At 51.9% G+C, this 24330-nt stretch overlaps 1 protein-coding gene across 1 annotated transcript; it reads left to right on the top strand.

Annotated features, from left to right (window-relative positions):
* Window positions 1–22: 22 nt before the first annotated feature.
* Window positions 23–23988, top strand: HADHA (hydroxyacyl-CoA dehydrogenase trifunctional multienzyme complex subunit alpha). The gene is made up of 20 exons (XM_035110742.2): window positions 23–188; window positions 4200–4241; window positions 5894–5964; window positions 6246–6379; window positions 8642–8780; window positions 9081–9200; window positions 9318–9420; window positions 10359–10481; window positions 10609–10727; window positions 11774–11830; window positions 14390–14499; window positions 14640–14774; window positions 16224–16395; window positions 16532–16618; window positions 17728–17868; window positions 19573–19641; window positions 19920–20115; window positions 21113–21227; window positions 22334–22479; window positions 23478–23988. The coding sequence occupies exons 1-20, from the start codon at window positions 104–106 to the stop codon at window positions 23621–23623; spliced, it is 2310 nt and encodes a 769-aa protein (XP_034966633.2). The 5' UTR covers window positions 23–103; the 3' UTR covers window positions 23624–23988.
* Window positions 23989–24330: the final 342 nt, after the last annotated feature.

Below are 24330 nucleotides of genomic sequence, written 5' to 3' on the forward strand. Positions count from 1 at the left end.
CAGAAGGCCCCGTCCCGTCCCCTCGGCCAGGGCCGCCTCCCGCCCTCCGTCCTCGCGTCCGCCTGCCTCGCTCGCTCTCGCTCGACCTCCGCGCTCGGCCAAGATGGCGGCTGCTGTCCGGGCCATCGGGAGCCTCACGCGCTTCACGGCCGCCGTCAAGTACTGCCGGGCCCGGTGCTGCCGCTCAGGTGAGGCGGAGAGGGGGGAGGGGGCGCCCACGCCTCGTCTCCCGGGGGGGGGAGGGGACGGGGAAGGGCCCCCCGGGCCCCGCTCCCCCTCCGCACCCTCCAGACCTTGTTCTCTGCCCCCTGCTGCTGCTGAGAGGCAGGGGGTCCCCTGAAGGTCATCTGCCACTCCAGCCCTTCCCCCTCCCCTTCCCTTCCCCCCTCTTCCCTTCCTACGGTGTTCTTCCTTGACTGGTGCTTCGTAAGAGTGACTGTTCCAAAAGCAGAGGTGGTGAGCCTGTCAGCTGTTTTGGGCAAAACTGGGCACCCAAATGTGGTGCTGAGCTGAGCTGAGAGATTGAAATCTTTCAGCTCAGCACCGTGATGTGGTGACTGACTTTGCCAGGCCTTGTATATGTGCATGAGAGGCACATTTGGCCTTTGGATGATTGGCCAACTCTTAAGTATGTCCAGTGGATCAAAATCCTTAGCTTCTCCTATTCTAAAGAATTTGGGGGCTCTGCCCAGATGGAACTAGGAGGCCTTGAATTCATGCTAGTGCTGCAGGATTATGGGACATGTAGAAGTGCCTCACTGTTGTATCAGATTTGAGTGCATTCTGGTCCAGCATCCTGTTTCTCATAACAGCCAACCAGATACTTTTGGGAAGCCCACAAGCAGGGTTTGAAGGCTGCAGACCTTCCTGGCTGAATATCCCCATAATCTGAAAGGTTTACCTGGTGTTTCTGCTCAGCTGTCACAGCTAATAGCTGTTGGTAGGTCTTTTACCAATGGATTTATGTAATCCCCTTTTAAAGCCATTCAAGATACTCTACTATTCTGGGACCGGCGTGTAGCTGGGTCAGACAAAGCAGGTATATAATCCAGCTTTCCATACCCAGCTGTGATCAGACAGATTCTACTGGAGAAATGTACAAAGAGAGCATGAAGACAACACCTTCCTTCTCTGCCAGTTGAGTAACTGATACTTGGAACTGCACTTTCTCTCAACAAAAAAGATTAAATTCAGTTACAGCAGAGTGTTTCCCTGACAGATAGTCCTCACAGCTCTCTGCTAAAAAAACACACAACCAAAGTTCACAAGGAAAGAAGTTGAGGACTAGTGTAGCTTTGTGTGTTCTTTGGAGTATCAAGTTGTGAGGAATTTTTTTGGGGTGTGTGTGTGAGACACACGGGGTGAACTGTTTCCTTCACACCCTGCTTGTGAAACCCCCATGGCACTTAAGGGGGGTGCATAGTGTGCCTGGACCAGAGGGAGCTTTTGGCTTGATCCCCAAAAGTGCATGTCTTAGGATTGCTTGTTCTGGAAAAATGAGATGGACAGTATTTGCCTTGCATCAGAAAAAAAAGCATTGTGGGTGCCTGTCTAGACTACCTGGGGAGATCATTTCACCTCCATGTGTCCTTCAAAAGGGGTCTTAATTGTATGGGCAGAGTCAGGTTGCTTCCTTTCTAAATTTCATCCTTTTGTTGTCTGAACATGCTGGACATCTTCCAGGCCTTGGTTAACTGCAAATTGAAGGACATTTTCTAATCCTGTTAAATGTGTGCAGTTTCCCAGGTTTCCTCTGTACCCAGGTCTGTATGTTTTTTTGTTACAGTTGCATTTAAAGCCATACCCTCCTAAAGTGCAACTTAAAAACAAACAAACAAACAACCCCACACTTCTGCAGAGTTTCTGCAGAGTTTAAATTGAATGTTTTGGCTCCCGTGTGCCGCAAACCCGGAGGTGACTGTTCCGGTTTGCAAACGTTCTTTGGAACCCGAACATCCGTCCCGGCTTCCGATTGGCTGTAGGAGCTTCCTGCAGCCAATTGGAAGCCATGCCTTGGTTTCCGAACTGTTTTGGAAGTCGAACGGACTTCCGGAACCGATTCTGTTCAACTTCCAAGGTACCACTGTACAAGAAATATTTGGTGCTGCATGGGAAAGGCCCTTGATCTCCAGCATTTGTATTTCTGGGAAAGGGAAGTTTCTGGAAAACAAGGTGGGGAGAAGGGTTGATGTAGTCATACCGAACGCTGTGTTGCAACATAACATTTGGCGATTGCCATGAAATGGCCTACAGTCTGGAGCCTCTTAGTTCATTGTCAGGTTGTGGCAAGCTCATAAGCCGCTCTGGGCTTGAGCTTAATGATATTTGCTCGTATGAGATGAATGATCCTCTTTCCTGCTACCTCGCATGTATATAAGCAGCCAGAGAAGCAGTAAGTATTAGCAACCCTAAAAACAGTATAAGGCTTTGTAGCAAAAAGGCACCATGTTGGCGCTTCTGTATTGTGTTGCGGAAAAGGTCTGATTTGGCCTGCCTAAAGGCTCATCCACACTGTTGCTTGACCCGTCTTTTGACCATATTGTGTCCCAAAAAGTTCCCCAGGGTCCGACAGCTTTTCTCCCTGTTCTGCAGCTCTGCCTTACGGAAATTCGAAATTGCTTGCTTAATTGAAGTTCCGTTAAACAAAATCTCTCTTTGGATTTTCTGTGTATCCGATAAGATCCACTTCAGTGGGCAAGACTGGGTTTTCTCCAGGGACAGAACAAAGAGGAAAGTTTTTGGACCCCGGGGGAAAATAATCTGTACACAAAATATGATTAAATAGTATCAAAATTTGGGTCGAGCAAAAGTGTGGGTGAGACCTTTGTAGTGAAGCAGCTTGGTTTTTGTGATGCCAGCTCGAGCGCCCGGACAAAAAAGGGGCAGGTCTTTCACATCCCAATAAGCATTTGTGAGCAGTGCATTTTCGTCTGCACAGAATATGTGAAACATAACTGGCATCTTTCTGAGCTGGCTCTGCTCAAGATAGCAGGAGTCCTCCAGCCCTCCCCAGAAGAGACTTGCTGGCAATTTCATCAGGTGCCGTGTCCAACCTCCAAAGTGCCGGTATTTATGGGCATGGCAGGATGTAGGTGAAAGGTCCTTTCCTTTCTACTCTGGAAATGTGGGCCAAAGGACATGGCGCACCTCCAGCTTTGGGGCTGGGTCACATGACCGGCTTGCGCAACGCAGCATATTTGGCCTCTGATGTGTGACTCCCCCTCCCCTCAGATGGACTTGGGACCCTCTGGAACGGGCTGCTGTGTCTTATTAACACAATGGATAGATCAGATCAAATTTCAGAGTTTCACTTAATTAGCAATGCTTAAACTTCCAGATGTATGTTGGGAAGCCATGCTTGGAAAAGGCACATAGCAAACACCACGAAATGGCAAACATGCCATACAGGCTTGTGTAACCATGTGCAAAGCGATGTTGAGTTTTCAAGTCCTTTTTGATTTAAATCAGTTTTTTTTATTTAAACCAGATTTTTTTATTTAAACCAGATTATTTTTTTATTTAAACCAGATTTTTTAAAAAATAAAATGCTTTTGGAAGAAAAATATTTTTAAATATAATTTTCTATTTAAGTTACGTTATAGTCCTAAGGCTATTCATCAGGCAATAAGGATTTCTTTTAAGTTTTTCATGTGTGCTAAAACTCAGTCTAAGTTTTTTTAAAAAAACAAAACCTTTAACCATATCAGTTAACAAACATGGATACATTATGCCATAATGTTATTGTTTTAGTTAAATAAATTGTTATTAAGGAAATGATTATTTTTCTCCTTCCAATAAAGTACAGCAGAAAAGTTGTCCAAATAAAACAATAATTTCATAATTATCTGTCGATGTATTTCTAATATTATAACCAAATCAGTAATTTTTGATATAACTGTGAAAGCTACTCTGAAAATTTATTATTCCAAAAATGAAACCTTCATCTGGTTGTAAATATTAAGATGATACCAGCAAGAAGAATGAGTCTTTCTGTAAAAATATGATTTAAATCAAGTCTTACTGCCTAGTGATTTAGAACATGATTTAAATCGATTGGATTTGAATCAAATCCACCCTGCTTTCAACTGAGCCTCCTCACTCAGAAAGAGACTTTGCCTGAAGGCACCAGCAGGGATGGGAAATGTTCTGATTCATTTGCTGGTCCAATGTAACTCCGGAAATCTCTCTCTCTGTCTCAGGTTACGCCTGCCGAAACCTCAGCACGTCCTCCCCTGTTAAGTGTAAGTCAGTTCTTGGGTCTGGTGGGGGTTGGTGGCGATGACAAGGGTTCTGTCCTGGTTGAAAGAAATATGGCAGAGAAGGCAAATTTGCTGGGGGACGGTGTTTCAGGTTGCCCTTTTCACCCTTGTAGTAATAACAAGGAGACCGTAGTGACTTCAGTGTAGTGCGGGGGTGAGGAACCTTTTTGCCTCCAGGATCAACCTTGCAGGCCCAATTTGATAGGTGGATAGGCCCCCCCCCCACATGTCGTCACACAACGCTGTCATTAAGTCACATGATTGACAGGTGGGTGCAGCCCCCACCTCTCTAAATCCCCTCCCTGGCCTTGCAAAGCACCCTTTGAAGCAATCGCCCCCTCTCCTATTTCAAACAGCGCTTGGCTCTGCTTCTCCATTAAGTGGGTTTGTGCCAGCAGGGGCACATGATGCTCCTTCTGTCTCTCTGGGGAGCTGGGTGGTAGCAGCAGCAGTGAGGTCCAAAGGCGGTGATAACCAGAGAGGCTGGCACCCACGGCATCCAGATGTGCCCATGAGCCTAAAATGGTTGGTGGCCCCTGCCCTAGTCCTGCATGGAGAATTAATAAATATACGGTAGAATCTTAGACAGGGACCCCAAGGGTCATCTAGTCCAACCCCCCACAATGCGGGGAATCTCCACTAAAGCGAGAGTCCACCGCCTCTCAAGGGAGTCCGTTCCACTGCCGAACAGCTTTTACAGTCAGAAAGTTTTTCTGAATGTTTAGTCAGAATCTCCTTTCTTGCAACTTGAAGCCATTGTTTCAAGGGGAAAACAAGCATGGCCCATCCTCCATGTGACAACCCTTGAGGTATTTGAAGATGGCTCTCATATCTGCTCTCAGTCTCCTTTTTCCCCAGGCTAAACATCCCCAGCTCCTTCAAGTGCTCCTCATAAGGCTTAGTTTCCAGACCCTTGATCACCTTGGTTGCCCTCTTCTGTCCACCTTCCAGCTTGTCGACATCTTAAATTGTGGTGTCCAGAATTGGACACAGGACTCCAGGTTTGGTCCGACCAAGGCAGAATAGACCCAGGTGGCGCTGTGGGCTAAACCACTGAGCCTAGGGCTTGCTGATCAGAAGGTCGGCGGTTCGGATCCCTGTGACGGGGTGAGCTCCCATTGCTTGGTCCCAGCTCCTGCCAACCTAGCAGTTCCAAAGCATGTCAAAATGCAAGTAGATAAATGGGAACCGCTATAGCGAGAAGGTAAACGGCGTTTCCATGTGCTGCTCTGGTTTGCCAGAAGCGGCTTTGTCATGCTGGCCACATGACCTGGAAGCTATACGCCGGCTCCCTCGGCCAATAATGCGAGATGAGCGCCGCAACCCCAGAGTCGGTCACAACTGGACCTAATGGTCAGGGGTCCCTTTACCTTATTCCTTCATTTGACCTGGACACTAGACTTCTGTTGATGCAGCCTAGAATAGCGCTAGCTTTTCTCTTTTTTTGCTGCTGCATCACTCTGTTGACTCATGCTCAGCTTGTGGTCCACCAAGCCCCCTCGATCCTGCTAGTAAGCCAGGTGTGTCCCCCCCCATCCTATATTTGTACATCTGGTTCTTCCTGCCTAAGTGCAGAACCTGACATTTGCCCCTATTGAAATGTCCCTATAAATCTCTCTTTTCCCCCGCTCCAGCAAGAAGCCATGTTAACTATGACATCAAAGGAGATGTTGCTGTGGTGCGCTTCAACTCTCCAAATTCCAAGGTAGGTTTTCCTGTCGCTTCTCTGTGGGCTCAAGCGGTTTAAGCTGTGCAGAGAGGTTTAAAGGGGTGCCTGGGAGTCGTGGAGATTGAAAGGAGGGACATGGTATGCAAGACCAAATAGAAGGGTGTTCTGCCGGCTGCTTACGAGAAGACATTTGGCATGCCACCGCCTTCCCGACGCTCTTCCATGTTGGCGGGGACAAGCAAGGGCCGTTCTCCTTCCAGAGTGGGAGCTTGCCCTTTGCCTGCCTTGGCTTCAGCTTGCCTGTTCATTTCCCCCAGGTCAACACCCTCTCCAGGCAGCTGCAAGAGGACTTCACCGCCGTCATGAACGAAATATGGGCCAACGAGGCCATCAGTAGCGCCGTCCTGATCTCGTCGAAACCCGGCTGCTTCATTGCTGGCGCAGACATCAAGTAAGCTCCACCGGGGCGGGAAGAGGGGTCCTGTTGGGTGGAGAAATGGGCAAACCGGTCACGTGCTTTGGGGCAGCCTTTGCCTGCTTGGTGCCCTCCGGATGTGCTGGGCTCCCATCAGCCACAGCCTCCCCTAGTGGGAGCTGCGGTCCAGAACATCGGGGTGCACCAGGCGGGCAAAGGCTGCTTTGGGGAATGGCTTCCCAATTTTTTCGGGTCTGTGGGCACATTTGCCAATGGGACTGGATGTTATGGACACCCCCCCCCACACACACACACACAAAACACACAACACAAAACGCTGGTGAGGCTAGCTGACCCCACAGAAAAGCAAATATACAATCTGCTCCTGTTAGGCAAAGATCAGAAGACAACCCGGACGGTCGCCAGATTCTGTGTTCAGATCTGCAGACATACACCTTCCCCTGAGCCAAACTAGTTCGTTTAAAAGTCCCTAAACCTGGTTCCCCGAGCGACCCAGGGCCAGTTCTCTGCGGCAGCTTATCTTAAAGTTTTAAGTATCTTTACGCTCACCGTATTTATAAACATTAATAAAAAAATTTCTTCAGTAGCACCTTAAAGACCAACTAAGTTTTTATTTTGGTATGAGCTTTCGTGTGCATGCACACTTCGTCAGATACACACGAAAGCTCATACCAAAATAAAAACTTAGTTGGTCTTTAAGGTGCTGCTGAAGGAATTTTTTTATTTTGTTTCGACTCAGACCAACACGGCTACCTACCTGTAACTATGAACATTAATGTTATTGTGAGGGACAGGGGATATCGCGAAGTCCCTCCCCTCCTGAGTTCAAGCCCATCCCCGAGCACAGGGGAAAGCAGAGAGAGTTCCGATGCCAGTGGGGAAGCAGGAAGTCGGGTCCGAGGCTCAGGCAAGGTAGAGGAGCCAGGGTCCCAGGTGGGACAGGAAGGGGCGAATAAGGGGGGGAGACCCATCCCCCCAACTCCGGAATTACGCAGAAAGAGGAGGGGAAAGAGGATGGGTCTGCCAAAGCTTTTGTGTTGGAGAAAGACGCGCCAAAAGCCATTCGGAGGTTCTGAAACCGACTGACCACATCACTCCGTGTAAATAGCAATGACTTCAGCACTGTAAATACGCAGCACCAATAAAAGAATAAAATGCAGAGCTGCGTAGCGTCGTTACTCTGAAGTAGCCCACTCCGGCCACTGTGACAGTTATCATTGTATAAAGTTTTATATGAATGTTTTGTCCTTTGGGATTGTTCCCCTAAATGTGTTTTAAAAGCTGGTCTCCGACCTTAATAAATTATTCACACACACACACACAGCAACCTGTCCTGCTGGTTTTCAAGCCTCATTTTGGTGGTGGGGTGGAGGGGACCCTGTAGGTGTTGAGTTGTGGAAGTCAGTAGTTTACCACACCTCCGCCTGTGTGATGCATCAGCAGAGTAAGCGGAGGCCCTTCTTCCAGAGTTCCCAGTGAAGGGAAAAGCTCCTCTCCCATACAGTTCAAAGTAACGCAGTGTCTATTGCTAACACTGTCACCATGCTAGTTGACGCTGCTGGGCCTAACCCACAGCCTCTTCCCCTGATTCTCACAGATTCAGAGTCAGACCCCAACAGCAAACAGGACAAGACGAGCAACAGGACATAATCAAAGCAATGGCCTAGATGGGATCCCCGCTTGCCACTGCTTCATATTGGAGCAGCTGGTGCCCTCGCCATAGTTGGCTGGTGAAGGGTGCCTGTTTTGCAGAGCCTTGGTTACACAGAGGTATACTTGGGACCGAAAGCAGTAGCACCTGCGTCTAGCTGGTGACAGGTAGCTATCTCTTCACAAGTGAGATGTTAGGACCCTGTAGGAACAAAACCTGACTCTTGAGGAAATGCCTGCAGAAAGGAAGTCCCCTGAGAGGTTGGGCCAGTTCTCTCTCTCTCTCTCTCTCTCTCTCTCTCTCTCTCTCTCTCTCACACACACACACACACACACACACACACACACACACACCACACACTCCCTCACATGCACCAGGGTTTGGGCCAGCAGATCTGTGTTGCAGCAGAGAGTCTGATAAGGCGAGGAGACGGTTGCGCCCAGTTGCAGCACCCACCTCCTTCCCTAGCAGCAGTCACCCAGAGTTGGGTGAAGGAGGAGCCCTGGGTCACTGGGCAGGCAGCTTCAATTGCTTCTCTGCAGAGGTAGAGGATAGGTGACTTTGTAAGGTAGGCGGCGGTGCCCCTCGTTCACAGCCACGAAACTCTCTCTTTGTCCTGCCTGTAGCATGATTGAGGCCTGCCAGTCCAGCCAAGAAATAACTCTACTTTCTCAGGAAGGACAGAAGATGATGGAGAAGCTTGAGAATTCGCCAAAGCCCATCGTTGCTGCTATCAGCGGGTCCTGCCTTGGGGGAGGACTAGAGGTAGGGAGCAGTTCTGCAGCCGGGAAAGCCTGTGCTCTCTTCTCCAAATGAAAGGGAGAATGGTGTGTGCGTGTGACGTGTGTTCTCTGCATTTGCCATAAGGGAAGGATCTTGGCTCGCCTCCAGAGCCGCTGCTCTGCGTGCAAAAGGCCCTGGTTGGTCTCCGTCCCCAGCATCTCCACGCAGGGCTGGGAATGCCTGGTCCTGTCCAAACCTCTGGAGAGCCCTTGACCATCCTAAGCCAGATGAATGCAACCGTCTGACTGTGCATTCAGGAAACTCTCTGCCTTCCCTTTCCAGGTTGCCATTGCTTGCCAGTACAGAATAGCAACCAAGGACAAGAGGACTGTCCTGGGAACCCCAGAGGTGCTCCTGGGGCTGCTGCCAGGGGCAGGAGGCACCCAGAGGCTGCCCAAGATGGTGAGTGGGTGAACATCCCACCCCAGCCCACCCCATAGTGGGAGGGAGGGAGGGAGGCTGCCTTTCCAGCACCCCTGCTCTTCTGGCATGCGAAACTCATTTCCTTCCGCATTTCAGGTGGGGCTTCCTGCTGCCTTTGACATGATGCTGACCGGCAAAAACATCCGCGCTGACAGAGCGAAGAAGATGGGGCTGGTGGACCAGCTGGTGGATCCTCTAGGTTAGCTGGAGATGTTTCTAGGTGCACCCCCCCCCCCGCCCCGTGGCCTTGCACCTGGCTCAGCGGGGTCTGGGACATTGCAGGCCCCGGCGGTGCTGGCAACTCACCCAAGGCAGGTACGGGGAACCACTGCTGAGCTGCAACTCCCATCGGTCCCGGCAAAAACAGCCAGCGGCCAGGATGCCGACGGGACTTGTAGGGCAGCAACACCTGCAGGGGCAAAAGCCCCAGAGGCTGGGAGGGGGGCAACATATCCTGCAGCCGCTACCACGAGCAATCTCGCCACCACATTCTGCCCCAGCTGGTGGGCCAACCATTGCAGTAATTCAGCCATGTGGTCAAGCCGTTGCAGTCTAGGAATGTCTGTGGCGGCCTTAACAGTCGACCAAAGGCTCCAGTGACAGAGCTGGATGCAGGATTTGTTCGGTTTCTGATCATTGGTTCTCATGGGAAACTTGCAGATTCTTGCTTCACACAATTAACTCAAGGCAGTGTCAATTTACTCTTGGCAGAAAGCCAAGGTCTGCCTGGCCTGGAAACTACTCTCTGATTGGTTAATGACCAGCACTGAACTCTGTCATCTAGGAATGCTAGCACAGTTGTTTCTTGTTGGGTGTTAGGAGTAGGAGTGCTGCGTATGGTTGGAGAGAGAGAGACAGAAAGGATTTATTTTGCTTTGCTTTGTATGCAGAAACTCTGCTGCTTTTATTTTCTTTTAATAAATCCTGTAAATAGTTATTCTGCGTCTAGCCGACTAGTCATTTCCACCTCAACTAGCTTCTGCGCTGTGCAGGAAAACTCTGCTACGTTTGGGCTAAAGCCACTAGACTAGAGCTATGCCTGACACTTCAAAATTCTAAGAGGATTCTCCCTTAGGAAGGCTGTCTCCTTTGAATGCATCTTTGCTTCCTGCTAAAACAGCGCCTCTGCCTTTGCAGGGCCAGGGATCAAGAGCCCCGAGGAGCGGACGCTGGAGTACCTGGAGGAAGTGGCCCTCACCTTTGCCCGAGGCCTCGCCAAGAAGACCATTTCTCAGAAAAGGAACAAGGGGCTGATGCAGAGTGAGTGGCCTGGCCTGGCCTGGTGTCGGGTTCAAGCTGTCCTGACCCTTGGCCTCCCTGGAGTCGGGCGGCAGCTTTGGCCCCTGGGCTGTTTCCTCCCGTGAACCTGCTTTGCGTTGCCTTGCAGAGCTGACGGACTATGCCATGGGCATTGCCTTCGTGCGGCAGCAAGTCTACAAAACGGTGGAGGGGAAAGTGCAGAAGCAAACGAAAGGCCTCTACCCGGCTCCCCTGAAGATCATCAAGGTGAGGCCATCTGTGCACACGAGGGAGGGCAGAGGGGTGTCTGTGCCAGGGTGTGAGCCCACTCGGTTTCTGCCCTGCGTGTGGCACAACACTGGCATCTCTAGTCCTGCCTGCCTTTAGGTGGGGTTGGACGAGTTGACCTAGGACCCGCCCAGCTTGGATGGCCAGTAGCCAATTGGCAGGGGGTGGGATTAAGATGCCCCTTGGGGTCTCTTCCAACTCAGCAATTCTAGGAGGCAGCAATGCTTCAGAATACCAGCGGCTGGTGATTGCAGAGTGCTATGCCCCCCCCCAGACTCAGAATTTCCATTGGTCTAATACTTTTCCATTTGATTCCTGTGGCATTTAAGAAGTCTGGCCATTTAGACAGCCGGCCCTCCCGCCGGCTTCCATAGTGATTTTTTTATCATGATTCCCACCATCCTGAAGTGCAGGCAGGAAGGGATGAGCGAGGGCTGGGCTGCGGGGTCTGTCTTCATCAGCACCAGCTGAAGGGGGAGGTCTGCCAGCGTATGTGGGTGCCTTGCTGGCACTGGCTGAAAGGGTCTCTGGGGCATTCCTGCCCCTACCCATCCACTCGCCACCCCACCTACCTTGCACTGCCCTTTTCCGTTCCTTTCCTGCTGTTTTTATTCTTCACTTGTAAAATTTCAAGATTGCCTTACCGCATTTACACCCACTCAAGCCACTCCTACCCTTTGGAACTCCCTGCCTCTTGATATCAGGCAGATATCAGTACTCTTTTCGGTGCCTGCTAAAAACATTCTTGTTTAGACAAGCCTACCCAGATATTTAGAAAACCGATGTGAGTTTTTAATCTGCTTTGAGTCTGTTGTTATTTTATCTTTTTGAAAGTTTTAAGTTGTTCTTCTTATTGATAATTTTGTTGCTTGGGGGGGGGGGGTGTTTGTAGGCAGCTTTGCAATCAAGCGGCGCATACATTGTATGAAATAAATAAATGTTAACCACCACCCCAGACGTTTCAAACCGAAGAGCAGTATAGAAATGTTTCAGATAACCCAAGATGTTGTTCCTCTTCACTTTAGGTTGTGAAGACAGGCCTGGAGCAAGGCAACGAAGCCGGCTACCTTGCAGAATCCCAGGTAAGCCTTTTATTGCCCGTCACTTTGAACATTGAACTTTGTAGTCTGTGCTTAAAGGGAGACGGACTCCGTTGAGAGATGTAATGTTAGGTAAGAACAGGTCCCTCCACCCTCGCCAGCAAGCTGTATAAAATATCACCTCTGAATGCCTCGAACAACTTAAACCACAAACGACAAAACACCTTTGCATGAAGTCCTGATCTGCGGCTGGCCCGGTTTTCTCATGGCAAGGGGTGGAGGCTCAGAAGAAGACTTGGTTCCCCCCTTAGCAACCTTCCCTTAGGACTTCTCCAGGGGGATGCCCACCTCACGGTTGCAAGAGCTTCTCAGCGAGAGGCATCCCGTTCGAATCACAGCAAGGCCTGCATTCTTTACATGGTGTCTGATCACAAGATCTGGGTGCTCAGAGGGCCTGTTGAGGTTTCTGGGGGTCCCTAGGCATCCCATTAAGCCACAGCATTGTCTCGGTGCCAAATGCCACACCAAAGAGGGGGACTTGGGAAGACTCGGAAGGGCAAGAGCAGGCTGGGAATACAAGGCCACTGTGATGGGTCAAGGAGGGGCAGGGTGTGTAGGAAAAGGAAAGAAAGGGAGCCCAGGAGTGCTTGGGGAGATGATGGCAACATCTAGGGCTGCGGTAGCTAAATGGCTCACTTAAGCTCCCATTTGGAGTGACTTAAGGGAAGCAGCTGTTGCTGGAGGGGAGCAGAAAATTGTTTTGTTTCGTTGCAGTTTATTTATATGCCACCTTTCAGCTGAAAAAGACACCCCAGGCAGCACAAATACAAATGCAAGCATACCAATGGAAATTCAATACCATAAAAACCAAACAAAAACTTAATACTACAAAAGCCCAGGCGACTCCCCACTTATGCGGGGGTTACGTTCCAGGCTCCCACGCACATAAGCAGAATCGTGTGAATTGGGGGGGCACCTTCTAAACTAAGGTGACCAGATTTTTTCCCCAGTGAATCTGGGGACACTTTTCAACTTCCTACTAAAGAGATGGATTTTGTCAGGGGGCTGATTTGTAAATCTGCGGACTGTTCCCAGGAAACAGGGACGTCTGGTAACCTTATTCTAAACCCCCTTCAAACGCCCTCTCTGCCATTCTCTCTTCTATCCATACCAAAAATACCGTATCCCAAAATATCTGAAACTAGAGTTGAAGCCGGAGGCTGGAGGATGTGTGGGAAAGCAGCTGGTCCTGCGTTGGCTGTTAGGTAGGGAGGCCAAGCATCCGAAACAAAGGCTTCTGCATGTCAGGTCTCTTCCAGGTTTCCTCTGCTCTCACTGACACCCTCTTTGGGCTCCGGGGGGACCTCTTCATGAGAGGGTCTCTCTCCCACTATTTCCATGCTTGAATTGAATTGTTTAATTATTTCCTGCTGTTGCACATATATTCGGTCAGCAGATTACTCCCCACGAAAACATTAAGGGGAACGCCAGAACCAGTCTTTTAAAGGGCACTTCCTCCTTTTAACGGTCCCAGGGAAGAGGTGGGGAATAGCTTTTCCCCCAATGTCTGGCCCCTGTAGCAAATCGTGTCTGGCATCCTCGGTGACCCCTTGGCTTGAACGCGGAAGCCGTTGGCCCTGGTCACTTCACCCTGAACTTCAGTGAGCCGTTCTCACCGCTGCTTAGAAGCCCCTGGACTGAAAAGAATAATTACAGTGGGGATTGGGGCCACCTTTGCCGGGCCAAGTACAGTTTGCCCTGGGCAGACATGGGGCTGGGCTGGCCGGCTGGCACCCTCTTCCACAGACCCCCCCCCAGACAAACAAGCTTTGTAGCCTCCTTCTCTTTGGGCGTCCTAATTTGTGGCTGGCTTCTCTTGACCACTTAACTTACGCTGGACAGACGTTCCTCCTGAGCCGCCGGCCTCCAGATACGGAAAGGTAATGTTATGGGGGAAAGGCGCCCCCTGCTTTTTCCAGTCTCCCTCCCCATCCACCTTGTCAGTACTCCATTTCCTCTGCTGTTCTTCTCGTTCCGGGTGACTGGTGTGGGAGGTTTGCCGTCACCCCTTGCCACTTCCTGGCTTTCCCACTGTTCACCCACTTGTCACTTGACTTCCCCCTGTTTCGTTTGCCTTGGGAGATGCAGGGTTGGATCCAGAATGCCACCTTTCTTTATTCGTACCCCTTGGCTGCTCAGTTCCCTTTTGTGGGGGACCTGGGGCTGCGAAAGCAGCTCAATATAAACATTGCATATTGTGTCCACTTGCGGAATTTGCTGTATAAATGAAGCCTGTGTTCACATATCTGGAAATTTGTGCTTGCAGATTTCCAGATAGCTTGGGGACATACAGAGAGGCCTCTTCTTTTGAGCTCCTGCCCTGGGTCTTTAATGTCAACATCCCACTGGAGACAGGATTGAGCTGCATCCCTGGTCCTTCTCCGAGTCCTTGACTTTCTCAGCCATTGTCGCCCTCTGGCCTCCGCTGTCGCTGATGCCTCGGTGGGCCTGTCCGTTTCCCCCTCGTTGCTTTCCCCGGGGCATGAGGCAGAGGTGGGCAGGCCCTCTGACCGCGGCCTTCTCTTCTCCCTTCCCCTGCAGAATTTCGGGGAGCTCGGGATGACTTCTGAGTCCAAGGCGCTGATAGGACTATACCACGGACAGGTGCAGTGCAAGAAGAACAAGTTTGGGCAGCCAAAGCAGCCCGTCCAGTAAGTCCAGCTCCAGGTGGGGTAGATCTGTGGCCCCCATTTGCCTCTGCAGGACGGGGGAGAGGCTCAGGTTCAGTGGTCAGTCGCTTTTTATCCCTCCCCCCCCACACACACAAAAAAAGCCTTCCTCTTCTCTGCAGGAACCTTGCCGTCCTGGGGGCAGGCCTGATGGGCGCCGGAATCGCCCAGGTCTCCATGGACAAGGGGATGAAGATCATTCTGAAGGACACAGCCCTGGAGGGCTTGAGCAGAGGACAGCAGCAGGTCTACAAAGGGTAGGCTCCTTGGCGGCCTAGAAGTGGTGGGGTGCAGCTGAGCATGTGCAGAACGCACCTCCCTCGTTGCTGAGGACAGTTCAGCAGTTCTACATGTCTAAAATGTAGCACTGTAGGGAGGGACAGGGGAGTTCCAGGCTAGGGAAAGCTGCTCATTTCTTGCTTTGGGCTTTAAGAACTTGGTCTGTATAGTAGTAGTAGTAGTAGTAGTAATGATAATAATAATAATTTATACCCCGCCCATCTGGGCGGCTTCCAACAGAATATTAAAATACAGTGGTACCTCGGTTTATGAACACAATTGGTTCCGGAAGTCTGTTCATAAACTGAAGCGTTCATAAACTGAAGTGAACTTTCCCATTGAAAGTAATGGAAAGTGGATTAATCCGTTCCAGACGGGTCCGCGGAGTACTCAACCTGAAGCATACTTAACCCGAAGCATGGGTGTTATTCAGGCATCCCCAAACTGCGGCCCTCCAGATGTTTTGACCTACAACTCCCATGATCCCTAGCTAACAGGACCAGTGGTCGGTGAAGATGGGAATTGTAGTCCAAAACATCTGGAGGGCCGAAGTTTGGGGATGCCTGGTGTAATTGGTTCCGGAAGTCTGTTCATAAACTGAAGGTTCATAAACTGAAGCGAACTTTCCCATTGAAAGTAATGGAAAGTGAATTAATCTGTTCCAGACGGGTCCGTGGAGTACTCAACCTGAAGCGTACTTAACCCGAAGCATGGGTGTAATTCAGGCATCCCCAAACTGCGGCCAAACTGTTCCACTGTACAATAATCTATTCAACATTAAAAGCTCCTACCTCTCCCACAAAAGAGGGGCTGGAGCTGTTTGCCCCCTGCCAAGGGGCTGGTGGGTTAACTCTGATGTGTGGAGGGTCCTCTCTTCCACTATTCCGGCTTGAGCTTGCACAGAGGTCAGTGTGTGCCCTCACAGAGGTCGTTCGCCCACTGACAAAATATCCCAGAAGCTGCAAAGCTAAAAAGTGAACTAAGAGGCGAGAGCATGAGGATGCTGCTTAGTATATTGTTTTTACTTACCACCAGGAGTTCCTCTCTCAGGTGTGGTCTTGCTTTGGCTTGGTTCCCCCTTCTCTCCCCCCATCCTTTCTCACTTCCCCGCACTTGGAGGGGACAGGAGTGTGTGGCGTCACAGCCACAAACTGACCCCAAACAGAAAAACTCAGAGCGGAGCCCAAAATCAGAGCCTGGGGAAATGGAGAAGTCTTTGCCTAGAGCTGAGAACACCTAGAAGGAGGGGGGCACCAGGCCAGCCTCCTTCATTATAAGAATTATAGAATTGTGGAGTTGGAAGGGAGACCCCCAAGGGTCATCTAGCCCAACCCCCTGCAAGACGGAGGGGTCGCAGCACTTGGCCGGCTCCTTCCCCAGCCAGGCCTTTGCTCAAGGCTCCTTCCGCCTCCCTTCTCCTTTCCCAGCTTGAACGACAAAGTGAAGAAGAAGAGCCTGACGACGTTCGAGAGGGACACGATCCTCAGCAGCCTGACGGGGCAGCTGGATTACAAGAACTTTGGGACGGTGGACATGGTGATCGAGGCCGTCTTCGAGGACATCAGCATCAAGCACAAAGTGGTGAAGGAAGTGGAGGCGGTGAGTAGGAGGCTGGGCGGAGGGGCCACTCGCATGAGAGACCGGGGCCATCTTCCAGAGGCTGCCCTTAAGTGCTCCTCGGCTGCAGGGGGATGCCTCCCTCCCCAGGACCTAACCTGTGCGTTCTCTCCCCCAGCTGGTCCCCCCTCACTGCATCTTCGCCAGCAACACGTCGGCTCTCCCCATCGGTCAGATCGCCTCCGCCAGCAAAAGGCCGGAAAAGGTGAGTCCTGGATATGGCTGCCTTCTGCTGTCTCCATCCATCCATCATACCTCAGGGGTCCTCAAACCATTTCAGCAGGGGGCTGGTCCACTGTCCCTCAGACCTTGTGGGGGGCCGGACTATATTTTGCAAAAATAAAAAATAAAAATGAGCAAGGGATGATGAGTGGGGCGTGAAGGGGCACCAACAAAGCCCAGCCCCCCCCCCCCGGGCAGGGCAGGAAGCCAGGAGGACGGAGAGAGAGGGAAAGAATGTGTGCGCCGGCGATCCATGTGGCGATTCCCAGACCGTCCATGGGCCGGATTTAGAAGGCAGTTGCGCCTAATCTGGCCTGCGGGCCTTAATTTGCAACCCTATGCCATACATCATTCATTCATTGCATTTCTATCCCACCTTTCCTCCAAGGAGCTCTTAGAATTTTGAAGTGTCAGGCATAGCTCTAGTGGCTTTAGCCCAAACGTAGCAGAGTTTTCCTGCAGAGCGCAGAAGCTGGTTGAGGTGGAAATGACTAGTCGGCTAGACGCAGAATAACTATTTACAGGATTTATTAAAAGAAAATAAAAGCAGCAGAGTTTCTGCATGCAAAGCAAAATAAATCCTATCTGTCTCTCTCTCTCCAACCATACGCAGCACTCCTACTCCTAACACCCAACAAGAAACAACTGTGCTAGCATTCCTAGATAAAAGAGTTCAGTGCTGGTCATTAACCAATCAGAGAGTAGTTTCCAGGCCAGGCAGACCTTGGCTTTCTGCCAAGAGTAAATTGACACTGCCTTGAGTTAATTGTATGAAGCAAGAATCTGTAAGTTTCCCATGAGAACCAATTAACAGAAACTGAACAGTACGTACGTCTCCTCCCTATTTTATTCTCACCACAACCCTGTGAGGTAGGCTAGGCTGAGAGATCATGACCGTCCCAAGGTCACACCCAATGAGCTTCGTGACTGAGTGGGAGGACCTGAACCCTGGTCCCTGCCAGCTCCTAGCCCAGCACTCCAACCGTTCCACCACACTGCCTTGCGGGCGATGAATCTGCTGCGGGGTGCCTTTCCTCCCATGACCTGTGAGTGCCTCATCCTGCCCTGACCTTACCTGTCTTGGTCCTCCAGGTGATTGGGATGCACTATTTTTCCCCCGTCGACAAGATGCAACTCCTTGAGATCATCACCACAGACAAAACGTCCCCGGACACGGCAGCCGCTGCCGTTGCCGTGGGCCTCAAGCAAGGGAAGGTCATCATTGTCGTGAAGGTGAGCCACGGTTCTCTTCTGGTTCTCAGGGAGCAGTTTCCAGGTGGATCAAGAAGGGCAGAGGTCAGACCAGCGATTCCAATACCCAGGGGGGACGCTAAGAGGCAGGGGGGTTGGCAAGGGGGCACTTGAGGGGCAGCTGGTATTGCCAGATCTCGTTCATCCATTTTGTGGAATTACCTGGGAAGGTAGCCCATCTAGGAGAAGGAAGAGTCTGACCCTAAACCTCCTTGCGGGACATCTTTGCGAGAAGAAACGGCTCAGGAATGAACCCCATGCAAATCCAGAGTGGAGTCCCTAAGGGGGCTGGATGGCGCCTTGTACGCCTCCTTCCGGCAACTCCTGCAGCCCAGCAGGTGTCAAAAGTCTTGCTCTGCTTTCTTTTGGACGACATCAGTGAGGCTGAGAGGCGGGTCTTGTTGTCTGGGCAGCCCAGCACCTCCAGACACACAGCTCAGGGCTGCTAACGTGGCAGTTTGACTTCACCCCCAGAGGCTCACTCCATTGTCTCTCGAGACAGACGGATGCCAACAGCCTTCCTTAGTGGGTGGCACAAACTGCTATTCTGAACAATGATTTGTGTAGGCTAGGGTGGGGGGAACTGGGGATGAGCTTATGGAACCAAGAAAATTCTCTGCTGCTCCAGAGAAGCGGACACGGAGCAATGGATTCAAACTGCAAGAAAGAAGATTCCACCTAAACATTAGGAAGAACTTCCTGACAGTAAGAGCTGTTCGGCAGTGGAATTTGCTGCCAAGAAGTGTGGTGGAGTCTCCTTTGGAGGTCTTTAAGCAGAGGCTTGACAGGCATATGTCAAGAATGCTTTGATGGTGTTTCCTGCTTGGCAGGGGGTTGGACTGGATGGCCCTTGTGGTCTCTTCCAACTCTAGGATTCTATGATTCCTTAGTGGGTGACACTGCTATTCTGAACAATGCTTTGTGTAGGCTAGGGTGGGGGGAACTGGGGATGAGCTTATGGAACCAAGAAAATAATTGGGAACCACTGGGTGGGTCAGACTTCCCTGGCGAGGCAAGAGGAAGCCCTGCTCGATCTGCTCAAGGGCAAGGAAGGAGCTGCAGGAGCTTCTGCAGAGGCCCAGGCCGAAGTGTGCCTGCTCTGCTGGGTGGTGTGAAAGCGCCCTCTCGCCCTCCTGCCCTGATGTAGCAACCCCCTAGCAACTTCAGGCAAGGTCTACCCCCCCCTGCTCCTACTTACAGGGGTGTTTGTGCATTGTTAGGCTTTCCAGAACAGAAGAAGCCTTGCTTGCTTCGAATTTCCAGCCCAAGTCTAGTTTCACCCCATCCACTTAAAAAGAGGGTCGGCCTAGCCGAAGAAGCTGAATAGCAAATGTATTAAAAGATAATTCTTTTATTGTTAGTATTGCTTGCCCCTGTCAGTAGCTGACCGCCCCTTGCCCCCCCCCCGGTGTGTTGGGAGCAGATGGTTCTGCATCTACCAAGAATAGTGTCCTGTGGGTGGACAGAGTCTCTACTGGCAGACTACTGGGCTTAGCAGTGTAGGGAGCTGCCATGCCGTCAGCATTGCTCCATCTAGCTGCACTGACCGGCAGCAGCTCTCCGGGGTTTCAGGCAGGGCACCTGGGGATTGATCCTGGCGCTTTCTTCTTGCAAGGCAGCCCCCCCCCCACCCCTGAGCTACAACCCTTCCTAGCTTCATCTTCCTGCTTCCCCCCCCCCCCACAGGACGGCCCAGGCTTCTACACAACCAGGTGTCTTGCGCCCATGTTGGCCGAAATCATCCGAGTCCTCCAGGTGGGTGTCGGCTGCAAAGGGTGGGGTTTCTGGAGCATCTTCCTAATGGTGCTTTGGGGGAGATGTGGATTTGGGGGGGGAGAAGCCTCTGCACTTGGAGACTTGCAAGCAGGTGGGCTCAGCACAGCGGCTGTTGCGTTTGGTTTCCTCTGCCCTCTCTCCCTTCCCCGGTCGTTCCCCCACCCCTCTGCAACATCACTGGCAGCAATGCCTCCCCCCCGCCTCCCCAAGTGCCCCCTGCTTTCCACCCGCTGCTGACCCCCCTCTCTCCCACGCAGGAAGGCAACGACACCAAGAAAGTGGACGCCTTGTCCACGGGCTTTGGCTTCCCCGTCGGAGCTGCCACGCTGATTGACGAGGTGGGCGTTGATGTGGCCACGCACGTGGCAGAGGACCTGGGCAAGGCCTTTGGCGAGCGCTTCAAAGGGGGCAACATCGAGCTGATGAAGGCCATGGTGGACAAGGGCTTTCTAGGTGAGTGTCTGAGCCAGGGCCTTTTTCTGGAACTCCTCGCAAGGGGAACTTCTGTATCGACAGCAGGCAAGGAACCCACACACCCTCCTGGCTTCTGTTTGGGGAACCAACCTCTTCCGGGACCACCTCGGCCCCACCCAGTCACCACACTGGGCAACCGTTGAGTGGCAAAGGGCCATTAGGGTGTCGGACTGGGACCTGGGAGAGACCTGGGCTCAAATCTCCACTCAGCCGTGAAGCTCACTGGGTGAGTTTGGGAGCTGGTCACTGCCTCTCTCATTTGTTTTGTTTTTATGCTGCTTTTCCACCAAAAAAAATCATGCTCAAAGTGACTTACGGCAAAGAAACAGGGATGCATTTCAAACCCACAATACAAACACTTCTGAACTGACTCCCAGTCTCCGGGTTCAGTCTTTAATTCTGCAAACAAGCCTGGAATCAATGGCTGTGGGAGGAAGTTCCCAGGCCGCCTCCTTCCTCTGCCCACACACTTCATTCATTCATTCATTCATTCATTCGTTTATTGAATTGATATACAGCCCTGTACCCGGAGGTCTTGGGCTGATTCACAATAAAAACCACAATATATAACATCAAGAATAAAAATAATCCAATAACACCCCCCCCCCAAAAAAAGCCGCCTTTTAAAGGGTATAGGATGTTGATTAGCAAAGGCCTGGTTAAAAAGGAATGTTTTTCCTGGCGCCCAAAGATGTATAATGAAGGCGCCAGGTGAACTTCCCTGGGGAGAGCATTCTACAGATGAGGAGCCACTGCAGAGAAGGCCCTGCTTTCGTGTTGCCACCCTCCAAAGCTCGAGGAGGCACACAATGGAGGGCCTCAGAAGGTGATCTCAGGGTCTGGGTAGGTTCATATGGAGAGAGGAAGTCCTTGAGGTCTTGCGGTCCTGAGCCATTTCACTTCTGTCCCTTGAGGGGCAGAGGGGCCCCCCCACCTCTCCCCACTCCTTTACACCTCTGTGCAACTTCTTTCGCAGGCCGCAAAGCCGGGAAGGGCTTCTACCTTTACCAGGAAGGCGTAAAGAAACGGCAGATCAACACCGGCATGGACGAAATCTTGGAGAGGTTCAAAGTGCCCGCCAAGCCGGAAGTGTAAGTTCAAAAAAGGAAGGCCTTCCTGAGGCAAAGACGAGAGCTCCGGGGTGAAGGTCCAGGATGCTGGTCTGCCCTAATTCCCCAACTCCAAACCAACAGGTGCAGCTGGATTATTCTGAGTTGGGGCAGCGGTCTATCTTGGCTCGTTCTGTCCACTCTGGCTGGCAGCAGCTCTCCAAACTGTCAGGTCGAGAAGGACCTCTCCCAGTCTCGCCCTGTCCTGTCGGAGGTCTTCCAGACATATATATATATATTTACCTGGTGCTAAATCACTTGGAGGCTTCTTTCTTAGAAGAAAGCAATACGGTGCAATCGCATCTTCATGTGTGTTTGACATGCGCGATTTCTGCCATACACGAAGGTAGACCGGTTGAGACTGTGCAAGTTAAACCCAGGCAAGGTTGAGCGCTTTAAAGCTTTCTTGGTGCCAGGTCCCCCTCGGGGTTACCTGGTGCAAGAAAGAGCTTTAAAGCTGCCTGCCTTACTTAATGGGCAAGGATTTCTCAAGGCTTTGAGATCCGGGAGTGGTGGGCAGACTCTCTCTCTCTCTCCACCTCACCCACGAGCCACGGGGCAGTTCTGAGCATTCAGTTACGCACTTTTTCCATGTCCGTGCGAAACCCTCTCGACCGAACCGCTGCTTGAGATGCGACTGCATTGCGTGTGAATGTAACCTAAAACCTCAGCCTACTAAAATGAGGATACCTCCCCTGGACCCAGGTGCAAAAGTGGAGTTTGGGTGGGTGGGTAGGATTCAGTATGAGGGTTCAGGACTCAGCCCAGGGCCTTTGTTTTCAGGACCATTTGACAGTCCTGTCACACACAAATCCATTCCTGGTCCCCATCATTTTGGAAAACAAATTTGGGGGTGGAAGAGGAGAGTTCTTTGGTTGTCCTTGTCTCAACCACCAGATGTTGGAAATTTATTCCTGCATTGCTGGGGGTTGGACTAGATGACTCTTGGCGTCCCCCTCCAACTCTTCACCCCAGTGGCCTTTCTCCTCCCCTGCTCCCTGAGCTGGAGTTGCTGCCTCCGGGGACCTTCTGCCTGGCTCCCCCCGCCCCCCCCGTCTAATGGCCGACTTTGCTCTCCCTCTCTCCAGCTCCTCGGAGGAAGACATTCAGATGCGCCTGGTGGCCAGGTTTGTGAACGAGGCGGTCCTGACCCTGCAAGAGGGCATCCTCAGCAACCCCGTGGAGGGGGACATCGGGGCTGTGTTCGGGCTGGGCTTCCCACCCTGCCTGGGAGGTAAGCAGGCCCAGGCACACGTTCGTGCTTCTGCTAACTGTGTATCTCCAGTCGCTGCTCGCTCGTCCTCAGCTAGGCTGCCTACCATTCAGAGGAAAACTTGCTGGCTTAAGAAGAGCCTGCTGGATCAGGACAACAGCCCCTTGGCTCCCTCGTCCTGTTCTCACCGTGGCTGACCAGATGCCCATCAGGGGAAGCCAGCAAGGAGGATTTGAGCCCAAGAGGGCAAGTGGGATTAAGAAGCATCGCTGCCTCTGACCATGCAGGCAAAACAGCCTTCCTGGCTAGTGGCCATCGATAGCCCTTTCTTCCTCCTTGAATTTGTCCAGTCCTCTTTTAAAGCCACCCAGGTTGGTGGCCATCACTGCCTCCTGGGGGAGGGAGTTCCACAGGTTAACTCTGTGCTGCGAAAATGACCTGGGCCTGAGAGCAGCAGCCTTGGCGCTAACAGGGTTGCCTTATCTCAGCTGCTAGCTTGGGGTCAGCTGCAGAGGTTGCCTTCTGCCCACTCCTAATAATAATAATAGTACTACTACTAATAATAAATTTATTATTTATACCCCACCCATCATATTATTTATACCAGCCACTCAGGGCGCGGCTCCCAACAGAATATTAAAACCGCGATAAAAGATCAAACATTAAAAACTTCCCTAAACGGGTCTCCCAAGAAGGGAGGCAGCCTGATAAGTCCCTTGTGCGGGCATGAAGGATTTTGAAGCAGCCATATGGAAATGCCTTGACCCCTGGGGAGGGGGGGGCCAGGCTGGCGGTCTAGTTGCCCCATGGTTCCAGTGACCAAGATGGGGAGCCCTCCAGTCCCTCTTGCCCCCCCTCCTGTTTCCCCAGTTCCCCTATGGGAGAGGAGGTCTTGCACCTTGCAGCCGTTGGATCTGCGAGGACATTTGCAGTTCAGGGGAGAGCCCTCTGCGGGTGGTGGGGGTCCCCACTTGCACAGGAGACCTTGCTTAACCACCACCCCCCATATGTCACCGCAGGTCCCTTCCGGTACACAGACTTCTACGGGGCCCAGCGGCTGGTAGATCGCATGAGGAAGTACGAGGACGTCTACGGGAGCCAGTTCACGCCTTGCCAGTTGCTGCTGGACCACGCCAAGGACTCCGGCAAGAAGTTCCACAAGTGAACATGCCTCCAGCACCACCGTCCGTCTGACCCCCGGGAAAGGCAGGGGGGGGGGAGGCAGGAGGCCTGCAGGAGAGTCTCCCGCCTGTAGCTCAGGGGGTTGTGGGTCTTAACCCTCGCAAGTGCCTTAGCCGCTCCGGCACTGTCTCCCCAACCCTGGCTCCGACCCCCTCGTCAGGCTGAAGGGCAGCCTCCGATTAATCCAGGGTCTTCTCTCTCCGGCCTCAGCCTGGTGCCCTGCCAAGCCCACCACCGGCCTCGGGTCTCGGACCAACGGCAGCTGTTTCTGGCCCAGGACTGGCCTGTGGTCGTAAGCCGCACCCAAAGAACCCCTAACAATAAAGCCCCAGCGTCTTGTTCTGCGGATGAGCTCTGGTCATTTATTTGTGGCTGAATTTTCACCTCTAAAGGGGAGGCGCAGAGTAGTCCCATCAGCATAGTCCAGTTCCCAGGGGGCTTGGATTTGGTGAGCGTCCCTGGAAGGGGGGACGACCCAGAGTGTCATCTAGGCAGGAATGCCGTCTTCAGTGGGGAGCGCCAGGGCTTCCCCAAGGGGTCTGCATAACCCTCCCAGGGGGTCCAGGGCACCATTCACATAACCAAAACTGCCATAGATATATCCAAATTTTCAAAAACAAAGGGGTTCATGGCTTGGCTTTTGAAAAACAGGAGGCCTGCGGTACTTGGGAACCACGGGGGGAGACAAAG

This window comes from Zootoca vivipara, chromosome 3, assembly GCF_963506605.1.
Source record: "Zootoca vivipara chromosome 3, rZooViv1.1, whole genome shotgun sequence".
In the NCBI taxonomy this organism is placed as follows: Eukaryota; Metazoa; Chordata; class Lepidosauria; order Squamata; family Lacertidae; genus Zootoca; species Zootoca vivipara.